General features: G+C 40.7%; 1 protein-coding gene across 1 annotated transcript in view; it reads right to left on the bottom strand.

Moving 5' to 3' along the window:
* Positions 1-16,248, bottom strand: part of LOC309592397 (bifunctional heparan sulfate N-deacetylase/N-sulfotransferase 3) — a gene marked incomplete at both ends in the record, with an annotated part of 61,680 nt that overhangs the window by 34,248 nt on the left and 11,184 nt on the right. The window contains 2 exons of the mRNA XM_082315723.1: positions 608-762; positions 3,817-3,904. Of these exons, the coding sequence (XP_082171849.1) occupies positions 608-762; positions 3,817-3,904 (243 nt within the window). The remainder of the gene's footprint in view (positions 1-607; positions 763-3,816; positions 3,905-16,248) is intronic.

The raw sequence follows: 16,248 nt of genomic DNA, 5'->3' as shown, positions 1-16,248 counted from the left end.
TTTCCAGAGCTTTGCTGTGAATAAATAATTAGTAAAGGCAATGCTTTTCAAAACAAGTTTTTATAAAGCTGATCCAAAGGGAATATATAAGATGTTATTAGGTACCACCACAGAAAAGCATCTTTGAAAATGTGGCACACTTCATTAATCCTAACATGCAGTGTTTTCATAAAGTCATTTGACATGTTTTGATGGAGTATTTATTCTTTCAGAAAGTTGTTTTTTTCCTAATCTAAACAATGGGTTATTTGGAAAAAAATTATTTAGGAAAATATTGAAACAGAATAATTTTTATCTATATTGACTTTCCAAAAGGAACATATTAATTCTTCATTCTGAAAGAATTTTTCCATTAAAAATTGTTCATAAAGTAATGGGGGGGGGGGGGGGGGGGTATTCAAACTTTCATTGAGAAGGATATCCAAACTACAGAGAAAAAGAATTTTCATAGCACAAGAGAGAGTGATTGCAAAAAGCACTTTATCAAAACTTTGTTTTCAACTCATTGAGATTAAAACAAATTCTACAAGGACTGATTTTCCAACAAAATAGAAATAAAGGTTTCTGAATACCTAAATTCAATATAAAATGCAAAAATATAACTCACTAAGGCAAATTTTTTGTTGAGGATCATCTGCTCCACCAGTGACGACTCATTGTGGAAAAGATGAGGCTGCATGTGACTCCACATATGGGGAAACCACCAAAAGTCATCTACAGACCTCAACAACAGGTCATCGCCTTCATCTTCCTCCTCAGTGCCTGGGACGGGGGAGAAAGAACATCTCTGAAGTAAAGTCTCTACTTTTATTACTTTCTTACAAATGTCTGAAAATATAAGAAAGAAATTAGCATAATAAAATGTGACCATTTAAAGTACTGAGGATTTTAAATGTTTCCAAGTACATATTCCTTCTCCTGACTTAATTATAGCCAAGTAAAAGACTGAGCCCCATTTTCATGGCATCGTGAATGCAGGGTACAACACTGTCCTCACATGCATGTGCTATATCAGTAACATCAATGGCTAAGGGATGGAATCGGAGAAATTGTATACAAGACAGTTTAAAACAGAGTATAAATGAAAATGTTGACAACTCTTCTGGTATTCCTTATCCAAACTAAATTCACTCACCAGTCAAACTTCATTTCCTTTTGTTACCTGTGGTACATGGAAGTATTTTTCCCAGCCGCCTTTTCAAAATATTATGCATAATATGATTATTTTCTCTTCCCTGCTAATTCTTACCTTTCTGATCATGGCCTATTCTGTGCTCCCAGAAATCTCCATCTTTGAAGAGACTTAAAGGGTGGCTGGAGCTCACAGAGATATTTGTCAGGCCCCAGGCCTGTCTTTTCTGGTGCGGGGAACAGGCCCTGCGGCCATTTCTAATGAAGAGGAATCACTTGGGCAGCAGCGTACGGCCCTGCTGTTCTCCCACACCTCTCGTGCTGCAGCTACGAGCTCAGGGTCCCAGCGAGGCCCCACTGCCTACACCCAGGGGAGCAGGAGCAGAGGCCCATCCCAGTGGGTCGCTGGGGTGCGGCTGCTTCTCTCGCAGGCTGGGAGGATTTTCGAGCGTCAAAGCGGCCAGCTGGCTCAGGGTCAGAGGACAGGCCCCGCCACTGGCTTATTTGCTGCTGTAGCTGCAGCACGAGATGTGGGCAGACCTATGTAATGATATATCAATATTTGCAGGATCATTAGATTTTAGGACTTCACGTGAGTCCATGGGGCCCTGTGTGATGTTCACGTGCTATCAAAGTGACAGGAGTGCCTAAAGGTCATACGACAGCCAGCTCAGGGAGAAGAAACCATATCAAGAAAGGAAGAAAGCTCCAGCAAGAGATGGACTGTAATGGAGACAGGCTCAACTCATTCAGTTTACAGCCAGTAACTGGGTCAGTTTGTACTACAAACATGCATTACCTTTGCCAAATCCGACTTGGCCAAAACCAGGACACCCACGCGCATGTTCCCTCCAAAGCATCTGAACTGTCAACTGAGGCAAAAGAAATGGTCTGGAAAGTACCTCTGCCTGCTGACACACTGGCAGGTGACAAACTGGGCAGTCAGGACCATTTTGCTGGGCCATTCTAGGCAAAATAGAGGGGAGGAAAGGATGGGAATGGATGGAGCAAGCGATGTCCTGAATGTGAAGAAGTTAAGGCATCTCTAGTCTCTCTGAACTGTGCAGGTGACACCTGGATTGCAGGGGTGAAGCCTGGACATTTACTAAGTCTAGCTGAGGTCTGCCGAGTCCAAGAGAGACTTGTGGAGGGCCTGTGCAGCCCCAGCTGCCTTCCTCTCCAGCTGTTCAGCTCTAAATAATAGGCTTCTCTCCCTGCCTCTTCTCTTCTTAATATGACAAGTAATACTGACCAACTGCACAGCTGAGCACAAGAAGAGTTACGCTCATCCCTCTGCTATGTAACACGCACAGCTGCGAGCATAGTCAAGATCTGCGCATCTTTCTTTGGTTTTGAATAAATCTGGTTTTGGTTTCTAGTCTCAGCTAACACGTCACTTCACTCCCCTCTTTTCATATTAACATTCTTCAACTATGACTTCTCTTGTGTTGTCTTTTGTCTCTCTCTTCCAGGCTCTGATGTTGTCCTCTTTTGCATGTGTGTCTTTTTCTTTCTCTTTCACAGTAGAGAGCACCTTCTTTCTTCTATATCACATCCTATTTAATACCTTATCTTTTATTTCTCCCTATTTCTACAGAGGTTTAAGCATAAAATTATTTTAATGAGCACTATATATTGCTATATCTCTACAACAGAGAATAAACTATCCAAAAAGATATGCTGTGGTAGCTCAACAGATCTCTCAGTGAAGTCAATAGAAAATTTCATTTGATCCATGGAATTTACCACTCAACAACAGGTTGAAAGGAACTGAATTTTAATAAAAGGGGAGGAGGAATTCAATCTGTTCCACACTGGCACCTAATGCAGGCATCGCAGCTTGCTAGAATTACAGGTGCCTCATTCCAAGATGTTCCAGCCCACCTAAAATTGCCACCTAAATTCTCGGTGTGCTCAGGAAAGCTGCAGAGAAAAATCCAGTTCACCTATTCTACATGCCTCTCTCTCCCCATTTCCTGGGAGAGGTTCTGTAGTGAGCGTCTGAGCTAGGTCAAATTGAATGAAAGCAACAGTGAGAGATGTGTTTATTCCACCCTCAGGACTGATTTTACTGTTATCCAATGACACGCATGTAACACATATAACTCCTACAGAAAGCTGTCATCCCAAGCTTGGACTGCTTCTTGCAAAGTCTCCTCCTGGCCCTGTGACTCTGCCATTTCTGCATGTCCCAGCTTGCAGGAGGAGGAGGAGGAACAACATTCCTCTTATTCAGAACACTTAATAGTCTGACAGGACACTTTTCTGAAGGGCTTAGTCTTTCTCTTAGAAATTACAGCCTGGCTCTCCTACTTCCACATCATTGCTCTACTTATTGGACTATTATGCAAAGAATGAGCACCTTTTTTTTTTTTTTTTTTTTTTTTTAAAAGAAAACTGTTGCTGCAAAGAGGTGTTTAGAGACTCTATCTACATGGTTATTTCCAGACAGACTACAGCTCAAACAAAAGGTTAATCCAGTATAATAACTTTAGGAGAAAAATTTGATTTGGTAAATCGCACAAATATATGTCCCAAAGCAACCTGGGAGAAAGAACAATTTGATTTTTTAGTTATCCTATTATGAAGGAAACTCTTCTCTCTACTTAGAACCTTAGTCTCCATCATTCCTACTCTCCTCATACTACCATCAAAATAAAAATGATTTTAGTATTTCATTCTTACCTGTGTGATAGAACTTCCCTGAAAATCCCAGGTTGAAAGTAAAATTTGTAATCTGAGCTCTCAAAAGATTCTGAGTGTCAAGCAGGGCCTGAAAAAAAACAACCCACCATATAAACATATCTGTAGAAAATGACACCTGGCACAGAAATTTAATATAACAATATAATATTTTTACAGGTATATGTCTTTTCAATTGGTTTTGCTATTTAAAACTAACTCTTTATATATGACAAAGAAGTAACAGATATCTTCATTATCAAGTAAAGATTAAAGACAGCATGCAAACTCCATCGTTTTCCTCATAAAGATGACCAGCTATTAATTACTGTTTTACTCCCTGAATCATGAGCTAGGTAAACAAAGGCACATGCCAGAGGAAAGACCTTCCACTAATTACTCAGTAAACCTGGGATACAGCCAGGAATGAAATTCAGATCTCTTGTGCCCCCGACCACTTCTCCATTCCCTGGGGTGAACAGCGTCTATTAGAATTATGTTTCTCTAGATCAGATCAAGTACATACAGAACATTTTAGTCATGTTTCAAAATTACTGGCAATGAAAAAAAAATCCAGAAAGACAGAAAGAAGCTAGATGAAGCCTATTCCACAAAGAACTTAAATCTAAATTCCCCCAAATTCTGACTCATTTCTCAGACAGTTAGCATACTGGCTGTCAGCATACATGTACTTGCACTAAATTAGTACAAACAAAAAACCAGCATGCAGGAAGAAAGGAGAAAGCTATTATTCCTCAGATACAGCCTCACTCTTTGATTTCATTATGGTGTTCTGGATTTGTTACTCCCAAGACTGATGTAGTACTTTCAGGAGTTCTCTCCCAAACTCTTATGCTCTGCTGTTGTTCGCTCTTTCAGTTTTCCAGGTGTAAGAAAGAGACCTAGCTTTCCAATGCAAAACAAAACTTTGCAAAGCAAGAACAAAACATAAGAGCAAAAAGCCTCCCCTAAAATGAGACTTGGAGTGCACACTCCTCCAAATAGCCTGCCTTCAACTGAACACTTCATAGTTGGTAATTTATGAACATATCGGACTCTCTGGAGGTTTGTGACACTGCCCACAGCACATCAGAAGTGTACGGCCAGCTACAGCACACACACTTGGAGACAGGCACTCATGCAGTACCTTTGAAAGAAAGGACAATATTTATACATCAAAAGTCGCCAAGAGTGTTCAAAGTAAACATACATTATAGCACAATGATTTTAATGAGGTGATTAAAAGCAATACTAGAAATTAGTAACTATAAGCATGTTATGAAAGGGAAATGTATTTAAAAGCACAAAAAGATTAAAATCATTGGAGATTTTCAAAGGTTTAAAGGTCTGGTAGGCTTCCCACTCTTGAAATTCAATGACAATTTGATGCCCTGAAAAACACGAGCCAGTAATTTTAATTACAGTTTCTTTCGACATTTTCATCATATGAGTAATTTGTCTGCAATTATTTTTTTAACCAGAATGCCAATGACAACAAAATGTTAACATGGAGTTCAAGTCCAGCTTTAGATATAGGCATGTATAGTTGCAGTTCCTTAAAATATGACCCATTTTACAGATGGAGGCAATATCCATCTTCAGGTCTTTTCCAGGGCTCATCTGTATCAGTTCTAACAAAAGTACGATCTCCATCTGCAAACTCTGTCAAGCCCGTTTCCTTACACTATCATACCTACAACATTACAGTGACAAAATCAGGCAAAGGGTGACAATAGCAGGGGCTGCCCTGTGCACCAACCTCAAGAGCGGCCCCAGGCAGCAGGCAGCGGAGCACCCATTCCCAGTAAGAGGTGGCCACACACCACAGCTGACGCATCTGCCCCTGCTCTGTGCTCACCTTGCCCAACACTCCCTTTCCAGAGCTCAGCATTTTCGCCTGGCCCCACTGAGAGACTGCAGCACTGCCCGAAGCGGGAACACAGCCGCTCTCCAATCCTCCACTACCCTGCATCTGAGGCCTCAGCGAGCTCGCTAAGCTTGTAGCTCTGGCTAGCTCAGGGAAGCTGGTGCTTGAGGGGGCTGATCTGCAGCAACAGGAGAGGCAGCCATTTGTCCCTGTCCTGGGGGGTTGCAAAATTGAATTTTGCTGACACGGCTGATGAAACGTGAGTGGTTTCAAACCTGAGTCATCAGTAGTACTTGCCTCGTTCACCATTTCAGCGGACCAGAACGTTATGCCTAAGCATGTTCATTAAATATCTATTAATCACAAACCTAAATCTGTGAAAGAACCGTCGCTTTTCTGCCTCGTATTTCTTAAGGTCCTCTCAGATCTGGAAGTAACTTGCCTCTCCCATTGTCTTCTTCAGCAGTGTAGCTCCAGCAACAACAGCATAGGCAATTTCAAAGAGCAGTACTAGGGCTGAGACAGCTGGGGTGGTTCAGCCTGGAGAAGGCTCCGGGGAGACCTTACTGTGGTCTTTCAGTACTTAAAGGGGGCTTATAAGAAAGATGAGGACAAACTTTTTAGCAGGGCCTGCTGCGATAGGACAAGGGATAATGGCTTTAAACTAAAAGATGGTAGATTCAGACTAGGTATAAGGAAGAAATTTTTTACAATGAGGGTGGTGAAACACTGAAACAGGTTTCCCAGAGAGATGGTAGATGCCCCATCCCTGGAAACATTCAAGGTCAGGCTGGAGGGGGCTCTGAGCAACCTGATCTAGTCGAAGATGTCCCTGCTCATTGCCGGGGGGTTGGACTAGATGACCTTTAGCAGTCCCTTCCAACCCAAAGCATTCTATGATTCTCTGTTGCTGTAAGGTAAAGATCATCTTCTTTCACTAGAAAGCCTGAAAAAAGTCCTGTGAACAAGGGACTTTCCAAAGGAATGAGTAAAATGAAGCACAGAATGGAGATAATTGAAAACAAGCTCGAGACTTCTGAAGTGGAATATTAAGAGAAAAATCTTGCAGCACTGTAATGAGGGCTTTTGCACAGGCTGAGAGTGCAAAGATCACCAAGGAGACTTCTCATTCTAATGAAAGGTAGCAAATCTGCAGAGGATTTATTATGAAAACCATCCTTGAGCTGCTGGGAACCTATTCAATGAAATAATTTTATCATTGCACAGTTAAAAATGTAGGAGGCAAATGATACAGCTATACACTTCTTATGTTAACAGTACATATTGTCGAATGAAAGAGATCCTGAGTGCAGCTCGATAGTAAGGTGGCATGAATGGGCGGCACAGTTCTTTCCCTCCAAATTAAGTTAAGAACTGTGAGCATTTTTTGAACTGAAGGTCTTATCCTGTACCTTTCTAACACCTTCTCAGCTTGTCAGCTCCAGTCTAGTCTCAGCACGATGGAAAAATAGAAGGGGAAAAACAAAGAGCAGCTGGAAATGCCAGAGAAACATGACCTGGAAGGAGTTCTTTGCTGTACAGCCCTGGCACACTGCAGCTACAGGGCTGGCAGGAGAGTCGCAAACCCAGGCTTTCAAATGTAAGGAGGGAGAAGGGTAGCAAAAAGCCCATGACATTTCTATGATAATACAACATAGAGTTTACTTCTTCGCTGGGAATTAATTTTGCTATTGTAGTTGCCACCTTCTCGCCTCAATGACCGCCTGGAGGCTCCATTTTATTTAGGCCAGCAGCCACGATAAGACACTCCACAGAACACTCAAATAACACAAAACTCTAAAGGAAATCTGAAGTTCACCTTCTCCAGAATGAACTTTGAAAGCGATGCCGTTGTTTTTTTAGCTACATTACTCATTAAAATCAACAGGAGATCTTCTGCTAAAGCCTTGTGGTGGTGTTCGAAAATGTATCAGCTAATACCAACAGCGTACCTGCTCTGTCTGCAAAGAGGGAGGGCACAGACCTGCTGTGAACCACTTTTTGTACAGACAAGCTGAGATAACATTTGAGTTGTCGTGCCTATGATTATTTTCTGGGTGACTTGACATTTTACTCATCTTTCAGGTTCTAAAAACAAAATGTTAAAACTCATGAAAAATATATAGTAGCAGATGGCAGGGCCTATTACTGTGAGTTTCTATCAGAAAGACAGAAAGAGAGAAAAGTAGGGGGACGAAAAGCCTGAAATTTCATTTCTAAACGGTGTTTTATATGCTGAAAGTAAGCTGGTGATATTTTCTGTATATTTTATGATTGGTTTATGAACAGCCCCCCTGGGTATCTGTATGAGATGTTATATAAATACACTAGTACTGAAGATTATATTTTAAAAACTGTTTAGTAAAGCCTTCATAAGTTTATAAATAATCATTTGGTACATGTGTTATACTTCCACTGGTACTATAAGAAAAATAAATTGATGGCTACATAATCACTTTCATGTACAAAGCTACAAGGGAGTACTTTCTTTTCAACTTTTCCTAAGCTCACATACTAGATTTAGGAAATTCCTTGTGCCAGAAATCAAATGTGAGAATTCAATACATGATGAAAGACCCCCTTCTTCATGAACAGTCCAAAATAATCTCAGAAAAAGGCCCTGTTACAATCCAAGGAACAGACAAAAGTTATCCCGACAGCAAAACAACGGAGTTCTTTTAATCCTTGCACCTGACAAGTTTCCAGTATAATGAAAGGAATATAAGAAATCATGTACGTTGTAAATAAAGCCAGATTCTCAGATGATTAATCAGCATCATCCCATTTAAGTGATTTCTATTTCATTTCTGATGAAACATCTCAGCAAATGTAAGCTGCTGTAATTGCCAATGGGATCTCAACTAACTGAGAATTTAGGAGAAAATGGACTCTAAGAACACAAACGGAACAGAAGGAACCACGAGAATTGTTCTTTAATTGAAATAGTCACACAATGGAAATGTATGAAAATTCCTGCCTTTGTATAGATGGCCTCTTTCTTTCTTGACAACCATAATGTTTAGCTCTTTTTATCACTTTCATTCAGAAATATCAGCTTTGTTTACAAAGGGAACAGTTTTATTTGATTTTTCTCATCTTACAGACAGGACAGACAGAGGCACAGACACATGACACGGGCTGTCAAAAGCCCTTGCTTAAGTAAATCAGCAGTAAACCCAGGGATAAAACCCCTGTCACCAAACTTGCTTCCCATTTCCACAGCCAGGAAACCATCGTGCTTCCCATCCTCAAATATCTCTTTACCTGATTTCACTTTATAGTCTATCACAGAGAAGTCACAAGTGTCAACTTGTCTTCGGTAAACAGACAATAGTAATTTCTTCAGCAGCAACAAAAATATTCAGACCCAAACATCTTGGCTGATCAAACAAATAAATCAAGAACGCTTTGTTGAACTCTGCTTCGCCAAAAAGGAACTATGACTTGTTTCTATAACCATACCAACATATTTACAACTATTTTCCAACTCAAAAGCTGCTAAAGAACTTAGCCACTAGAAAAGCGAAATAGTTCAAAACACTGTTAATTTTACTTGTAATCACATGGATTTTAACTAAATTGGCAAGCAGATAGACACAGCCTCACAATGCTGCAGTGTTAATATCTTAAACTTCCAATCAGTACATGCTTTCACGTCAGTAACAAAAGCAAGAAAGGTCAGCTTCATAATTTTCCAAAAAGCCTGTCTCCTCCCCCTTTTTTTCAGGAAGCAGATCTCATCTCTCAATGCTTGCTTTACTATTTCATGTCTAACAATACTATCAAAGGAGCCATTAAATTTGGAATTACTTTGCTTTTGAGGAAAACTTCTAATGCTGTACTGGTTCTTTAATAAAGGCAAGGACCTTCTGAAAAGGTAAAACAAATTAATAGACAGTGTAATGTGAAAGCACACAAGTTAAGCACATGAAGCCCCTTTATGGGAGCTCTGATGCAGTATCTTTAATTTTCTGTACCATAGTTGCTCTTTAGTTTAATCTCTGCAAGGGAGGGAAGAAACAGAACTGAAGCCATTTTAACTTCTGAGTTCTTCATATAGGGGTTTAATGAGCTGTAACTGATGTGATGTCCTTTTATGTGGCACTTTTTGTGACATCATTTTGCCTTTCCTGAGCACATCCATGCTCTGAGAAAAGAGTCCTGCAACTGAAGCTGCCGGCACAGGCATACGCACACCACTCGTCTCCCTCGAACTTTCCCTTCTGCAGAACCTGACCTTTTCTAAAGTTTCTATCCACACTGCAAAATCATCTGCTTAGAAGTAAAAAAAAAAAAAAAAAAACACCAAAAAAAACAACCCAAAAAAACCAAACCAAAAAAAAACCCAAACAAAAAAAAAACCCAAACAAGAGGGCTGGGGAGGAAATCGAAAAGAGAATTGATGAATGTAACACATACGTGCCTGAAGTTTGCATTTATGATGCATACAAAAAATATTATTTTTAGAGCATTGTGCTTCTCTTGAGAGTTCAACAATCTGTATTTGGAATTTCCCAGATTTATTTTGAGATTTGCTTTATCATGGTTTACATACCAGTCCCTAAGCTTAGAAGCACTAGCAAAGCATCTAACGTGAGAGGCAACCTGTGGCACAGAACAGAGGCCAGGCTACAAGCTGTGCCTGATTCTCAGTCCTAGGTTTGTCCTGGCACTGCTGAGGTCGATGGCAGAAAAGGGAGGCAGGGGGACACGCTGCCTAGGGAAGGGAGAGATGAGGGGCAGGGAGAAGTGGGGATCCCCAAGAAATATTGTAGCAGCAGTGTGGCAGGGGCCTGGAAGTGAGAAGCACCAAGATCGTGATGGCAGGCGTTCAAGAAGCTGTGGCAGCAATCGGGGATGGGAAGGCAGTGGGCAAGAATCTGGGGTGCTTGGAGGCAGCATGGCAAGAAGAAACAGAAGACAGCCTCAATGAAGGTCCGTCCCAAATGGCTGGGAATCATTATTTTATTAGACAGACTATTTTGCTTCTGAGGAAAAATGTTTCCCTCATGATAAATCACGTATTTTGGAACATCATTAAAATTCAATGTCTATTCTTTCTGGATTTCCAAGATTAGCATTTTGACACCTATTACCATAAACATTGAATCTGTGCAGGAGAAAGAGTAATTGCTTTGGGTATACTGGGTGTACCTGAAAAAAATATTTTGAATATCCTTCAGACACAAGGAGAAGAATGCTTAAATTTTCTTTCACTGTGCCCTCTCTTAACAAAGCTGACACTACAGAGAGGGCAAGAGAAGAAAACAAAGAAAATCTTCAGCTTTTTCTGCAAAACGTTTAGCTGGCAGAGACCATAAATTATAAAAAGACCCTAAACTGTCTAAGTGGGGAAAGGACACTGCTCTACAGTTTGGTGGAAGCAAGGTGTCCAAGAGGACACAATCTGGCAAAACCAGAAAGACTGATGAAACATGGATGGAAAAGCTAAACTGCTGACAATACATGTCTTCAAGTTTATAAAAATGTCAGATTCCATGTAAGCTGAAGACAGCTATTCCTGCTACTTTGTACAACAAAATTAACAGGTGGGGGGAGGACCTGTTTATTAAGATACAGTAGCTTCAAGAAACAAATTACTCTTTCGATTAAAAACATGGATTTTGGTAAGTCTACCAAGTCCTTCAAAAGATGTAACAGTGCAAAAGTACCACATGCCAGCAGGATGCCAATTTACAGAGGGCCATGTAACATGGCAGAATTTAAAACAGAAAATGTGTGCAAAAATTCCTTGGAGATGAAACAAAAGTACCTGGTTTCAATTACTTAATTATTGTAGTTTCCTGACAGCTAAATTCTACCTGCAGCAATTGTGTTTTTAAATTATCAAACAGGGATGCCTTGGAGCCCAACTCTTTAATGTGCAGAACAGGCAAAGCTCCCATTGATTGCTTGGGTTAATTTGGTCTGTTTGCCAGATCCGAATGGATCCGAGTATCTTACCTGACTTCCTATAATATTAAGGCCCATGCTCACCAGTTTGAAGAAGCCAGTGTGGGTCTTTTCAATAAATTCAATAAGCACCATTAACTGGGTAACCCAGCTTCTCTTCAAAGTGTCAATAAGACGAGACATCAGGCTGCAGCCCAATTATGTGCATCTTGGTTTTTCAGTGTCCAGTGTAAGACACACTGGACCTGATTTTCAAAAAATTCAGGAGGCACAACTTTATTTTATGTGCACAGATGCTGTAACTAGGTATCTGAATTTAAGGTCCACTAAAGGATACTAAAAATATAAGTAGCTGCTTTGGAAAACATTGCCTCAAATGATTTAAATCAAAAGTTTTTTTCATCAGAACACACTGTTTTAACATTACTGGGTCTTCCTTTGGAGGTTTTTTTTTATATCACATACAATAACGATCTTGATGATGGTCCAATTATACATTTTCAAGTAATTAGGCTCTTTCATCTAGGTAAACCATTTGTACAACCAAGAGATTTAAGAAATATTTCTAGCTTCCTTCACCAGCTTCTCACTTCTTGGAGGCTGAGATAGCGGCTAATGAGAATAAGCTAATTATGGCAAGGTAAGTTGAAGGTTTTAAATACTTGGTGCCAATACTATTTAATAAAGTAAAGTAATGAGCATGCTGTTTTCAGGATTCTATATGAAATTCTGCATTATTAGCTCTTAATTAAACTGTACTTTGATGAAAGAGGTTACTATTACTAAACAGTTAACTGTAGAATAATGAGATCATTTAACAGAAATAAAATCCTGCATTTCTTTTAAAGGTCAAAAAAACCCCAGGCCAATTGAAATAGAACTAATAAACACCCTACTGCTGCATATGATATTTTTCACCAGATTTTGGTCAGACAGGATTCAACAGAAAACTTGTTGGTTCTTGCATTTTTGCCTAACACTTTATCTGCTTATGAAACACCAAGTATGAAGAGGTAAGTTCTCAAGAGTGTAACAGAATTCAAAGTAAAAACAAAGTGACTCTAAAATGCATTTAAAATCTCTTCATATTTATCCAGTTAAGTTCTTGCGATCTGGCGATTGCTGATGAGCCAGTACGGTGGGAAACTGAGGTTGGTTAGCCACAACGCAAGCATTCAGGCAGCTGTACTGCAGAGCCACACACGCTCCCCACACAGCTGCCTCAGCTCCGAGCACGACAGGCCATCTCTCAGGCTGACAGAGCAGTTCAGATCCTCTTCCAGTTCACTTCTGGGCCACTTCGCTGTCCCTGCTTAGTCTGCCTTGTCTCCATTGCATCCCATCAGCAGCAGATAGATTGTAAGAGTTGTTCACTGATTCATGTAGACACTTGTCTAGCTACCAGTAAGGGTTACGCTTCAAAAACTCAGGTTCAAACAATTACCTGAGACACAAAGCATTTATACCTCTGCACCCCCTCATTAGACAACCCACGCTTTTACAGCTTCAGATCTTGTTTGGTAGGATGCACAATCTTTTGTCCTAGAAGTTCAGACAATGGCATGGCGACTCCATCTAATGGTGCATACATCTTACAGTCATCCAGCTCAGAAAGAACAGAGGTTATTATCCAAGCTCCTAGTACCACATTCATTACCAACAGCACGTTTGCTTGTTATTTAATGCTTCCTCACACACCAGCTTTAGCTTTCACTACAGCCAACATGCACAGCAAGCAGAGTTTGGCTGGAGGACAGGGGCTACTCTCCAAGCAAGACAGTCCTCCGCTGCACAGGCTGGCCGTGAGCTTCTGCTGCAGCAAAGCCTGTGCTCCCTTATCCACCACACACTGCCTGGCTCTGCTGCTTAGGGCCCTTTTACCCCGCTGCTAGCAACATGTGGCTCTGTACAGCCACTGAATACTGAAAATATCCAGAAGGTTCAACACTGGAAGAATTTCTAGGCCTAATCTCTCGGCAGCAGAGACCACGAAGGCCTCACCTGCACAGGAAGCTGCAGCTGGGCCACTACGTTTGCTCCACTCTGGTGAGTTTGTCAGTGGCCACATTACTCTGTCTAAAATACCAATGCTTTTAGAGATGCAATTTAGATTTCAGGTTTACCTTTACACCTGTGGCCCGCATATAAAACAAGAAATTTGTTCCATAAAACCTAGTTTCCTATAGATTTGTTTCCCAAATTGCTATTCCCACAGTGCAATAGCCTGTACTCCATTTGACACTGCTGCCGAGGACCTACCCTCTCCATTAGGTCTCCAAAGCATCTCCTTCCCTTCCCGCTCTGCCCCACACGCCCTGTCTAGATGACAAATGGACAGTACGTGCTACCGCTAGCTCCAAGACACAGCACATGCATTGGCCAGGGGCGGGTCAAGGTGAAGGATAAATGTAGAGCTCACTCTGAAACCTCTGCTTCAGCGCAGGCAATGCTTTGCGTACACGCCTTACCCCAACGCTGAACTCCAGAATGCCAGCAGGTATTTAACTGCCTTTGAGAACTGCTCCTATCTGTCACATTGGACTGAAACTGGCCAGCAGGTTCAAACGTCATTAGATTGATCACAGAATCACAAAATGGTTTGAGTTGGAAGGGACCTTCAAAGGTCAGCTAGTCTAACCCCCTCTCACGGGCAGGGACATCTTTCACTAGGCCAGGCTGCTCAAAGCCCCGTCCAACCCGGCCTTGAACACTTCCAATGATGGGGCACCCACAACTTCTCTGTGCAACCTGTTCCAGTGCCTCACCACCCTCATTGTAAAAAATTCCTTCCTTATGTCCAATCTAAATCTACCCTCTTGCAGTTTAATTGCTGGACTGACAAAGGCAAACAGGGACATGAAAAATACCCGATTTCTTTAGGAAATGAAAGTAAAAATGGGGTGTCAGTGTTGTATACATCAAACTCCAACAGTCTGTGAATATAGCCTACCGAAAAAACTTCAGTTTTATTTTTTTCTTCAATGCCAGTATTCTCTGGACCTCAATGTCTGAGCCTGGATAAACCAAGACTCACCTGTCCCCTTAAGCCCTGAAGCCTGCGCTTCTTGCTCAGCAGAATTTTAAATGAACAAGACCACAAAGTTTTGTCTACATCATTATATAGATGATCACAGCTCAATAGTGGGTAGTATATATCTATTCATCCAGAGCACACAAAATGCAAAGCATTTAAATTTTTACAATATTTTTCCAGCATTTAGAAGGAGATCACTGAGTAACGGTGGCTACAGTTACAATATAAATCTGTTACGTGATCACAGGAAGACTCAAGTCCACAGACCAAGGTGTAAGAAGCTGCTATTCAGGTAGCTTGAAAGAAATACTGGACACTACAAGCTATGTCTAAAATGTTGGTACAATCAAAGAAAACACTTTTGTTAACTTCTGAGTTTAAACTCCCCCCCCCCCCCCCCGCCGTAAGACTAAAGCTTCTAGACAAGCACAATATTTGTGTTAATGCTTAGTTTTACATCTCAGAGACCAAATAAAGTGCAAATAAATGAAGACTCAAACTCTAATTTATATAAAACCCATGATAGAGCCAGTTGCTCTCCCTGTTTAGTAAAGCACAACAGAGTTACCACATCACTGGCATGTTAAATAAACTGACTACTCCACGGGCTGGGCAACACATTGATGACACAATCCATTCACAAATGTTTCTTAGTCTTTTTTTCCTCCCCCCCCAATACAGCCAAAAAGATTTCTGTGCTTCGCTTAATACTGTATCTGATTAAAAATACCTATCTACTTTTGTCCCTATGCTTAGAGTAAGCTGAAGCATATTGAAAGGTCTTTTTCTCTCCACCTTTATTGACAGAAAAAAAAATCTTTGACCAAAAAGATTTTCATTTTCTCTTTCTGCCTGAAAGCTCCATGTGAGAAACAGCTGGGAATTCAGTCTTCAGCTTGCTCACAAGCTAAGGGTCACAAATATTTATTTTTTTCCTTCTCTTTATGAGTGGCTCTGAAGTTGCTGAATGAAATTCCCATGCTACATCAGCATCGGTATCAAAGAAATGACAGAAAAAGAGAAAGCAAGCAAGACGAGCTTGCATAAAACAACAGATATCACTCTTTTCTCAAGTCATATTTTTCATGATTATAGGTGGTCAACACAGAAAAGACATGATAAGAACTTACTTCAAGTTAATAAAAATTTGGACAGTTTCATTGACTCCTAGTAGTACCTAGTCTAAGGGATATAATTCAGCAGAAAAAAACCCCAAGACTTTAGTGAACCATGGGACATTAATAGGAGAAACACAGGGGGATGATTTTGTTAGAAGCGTTAATACACGCCTCTCCTCTTTTTGCACGAGTGTTTGCATTTCTAGAAGACAAGATTAGGGAAACTAGATCTACATAGATAAATATCCCAGCTGGCCAGATGCTACACTTGCAGACTCAAAACGACACACAGGAATCCAAACTGAGCTCTGCATTTGATTATACTGTAAGAGATTGAGAATACATCTTAGTACAAATTCCCTGCCAGTATTATATTCCTTCCAGTAGCATATTTCATACCCTTTTGCCAAACCTGATTTTTCAAGACTTACATAATCCTTTTACTTTCTTTTGGATAATAGCCTCCATTCTGTCACTTCTATTGGCTATTCAGCCTACACTTA

Source organism: Platalea leucorodia (genome assembly GCF_965183815.1).
Source record: "Platalea leucorodia genome assembly, chromosome: 6".
NCBI lineage: Eukaryota > Metazoa > Chordata > Aves > Pelecaniformes > Threskiornithidae > Platalea > Platalea leucorodia.
The sequence above is the reverse complement of the archived record's forward strand: the minus strand, read 5'-3'. Positions and strand labels throughout refer to the sequence as shown.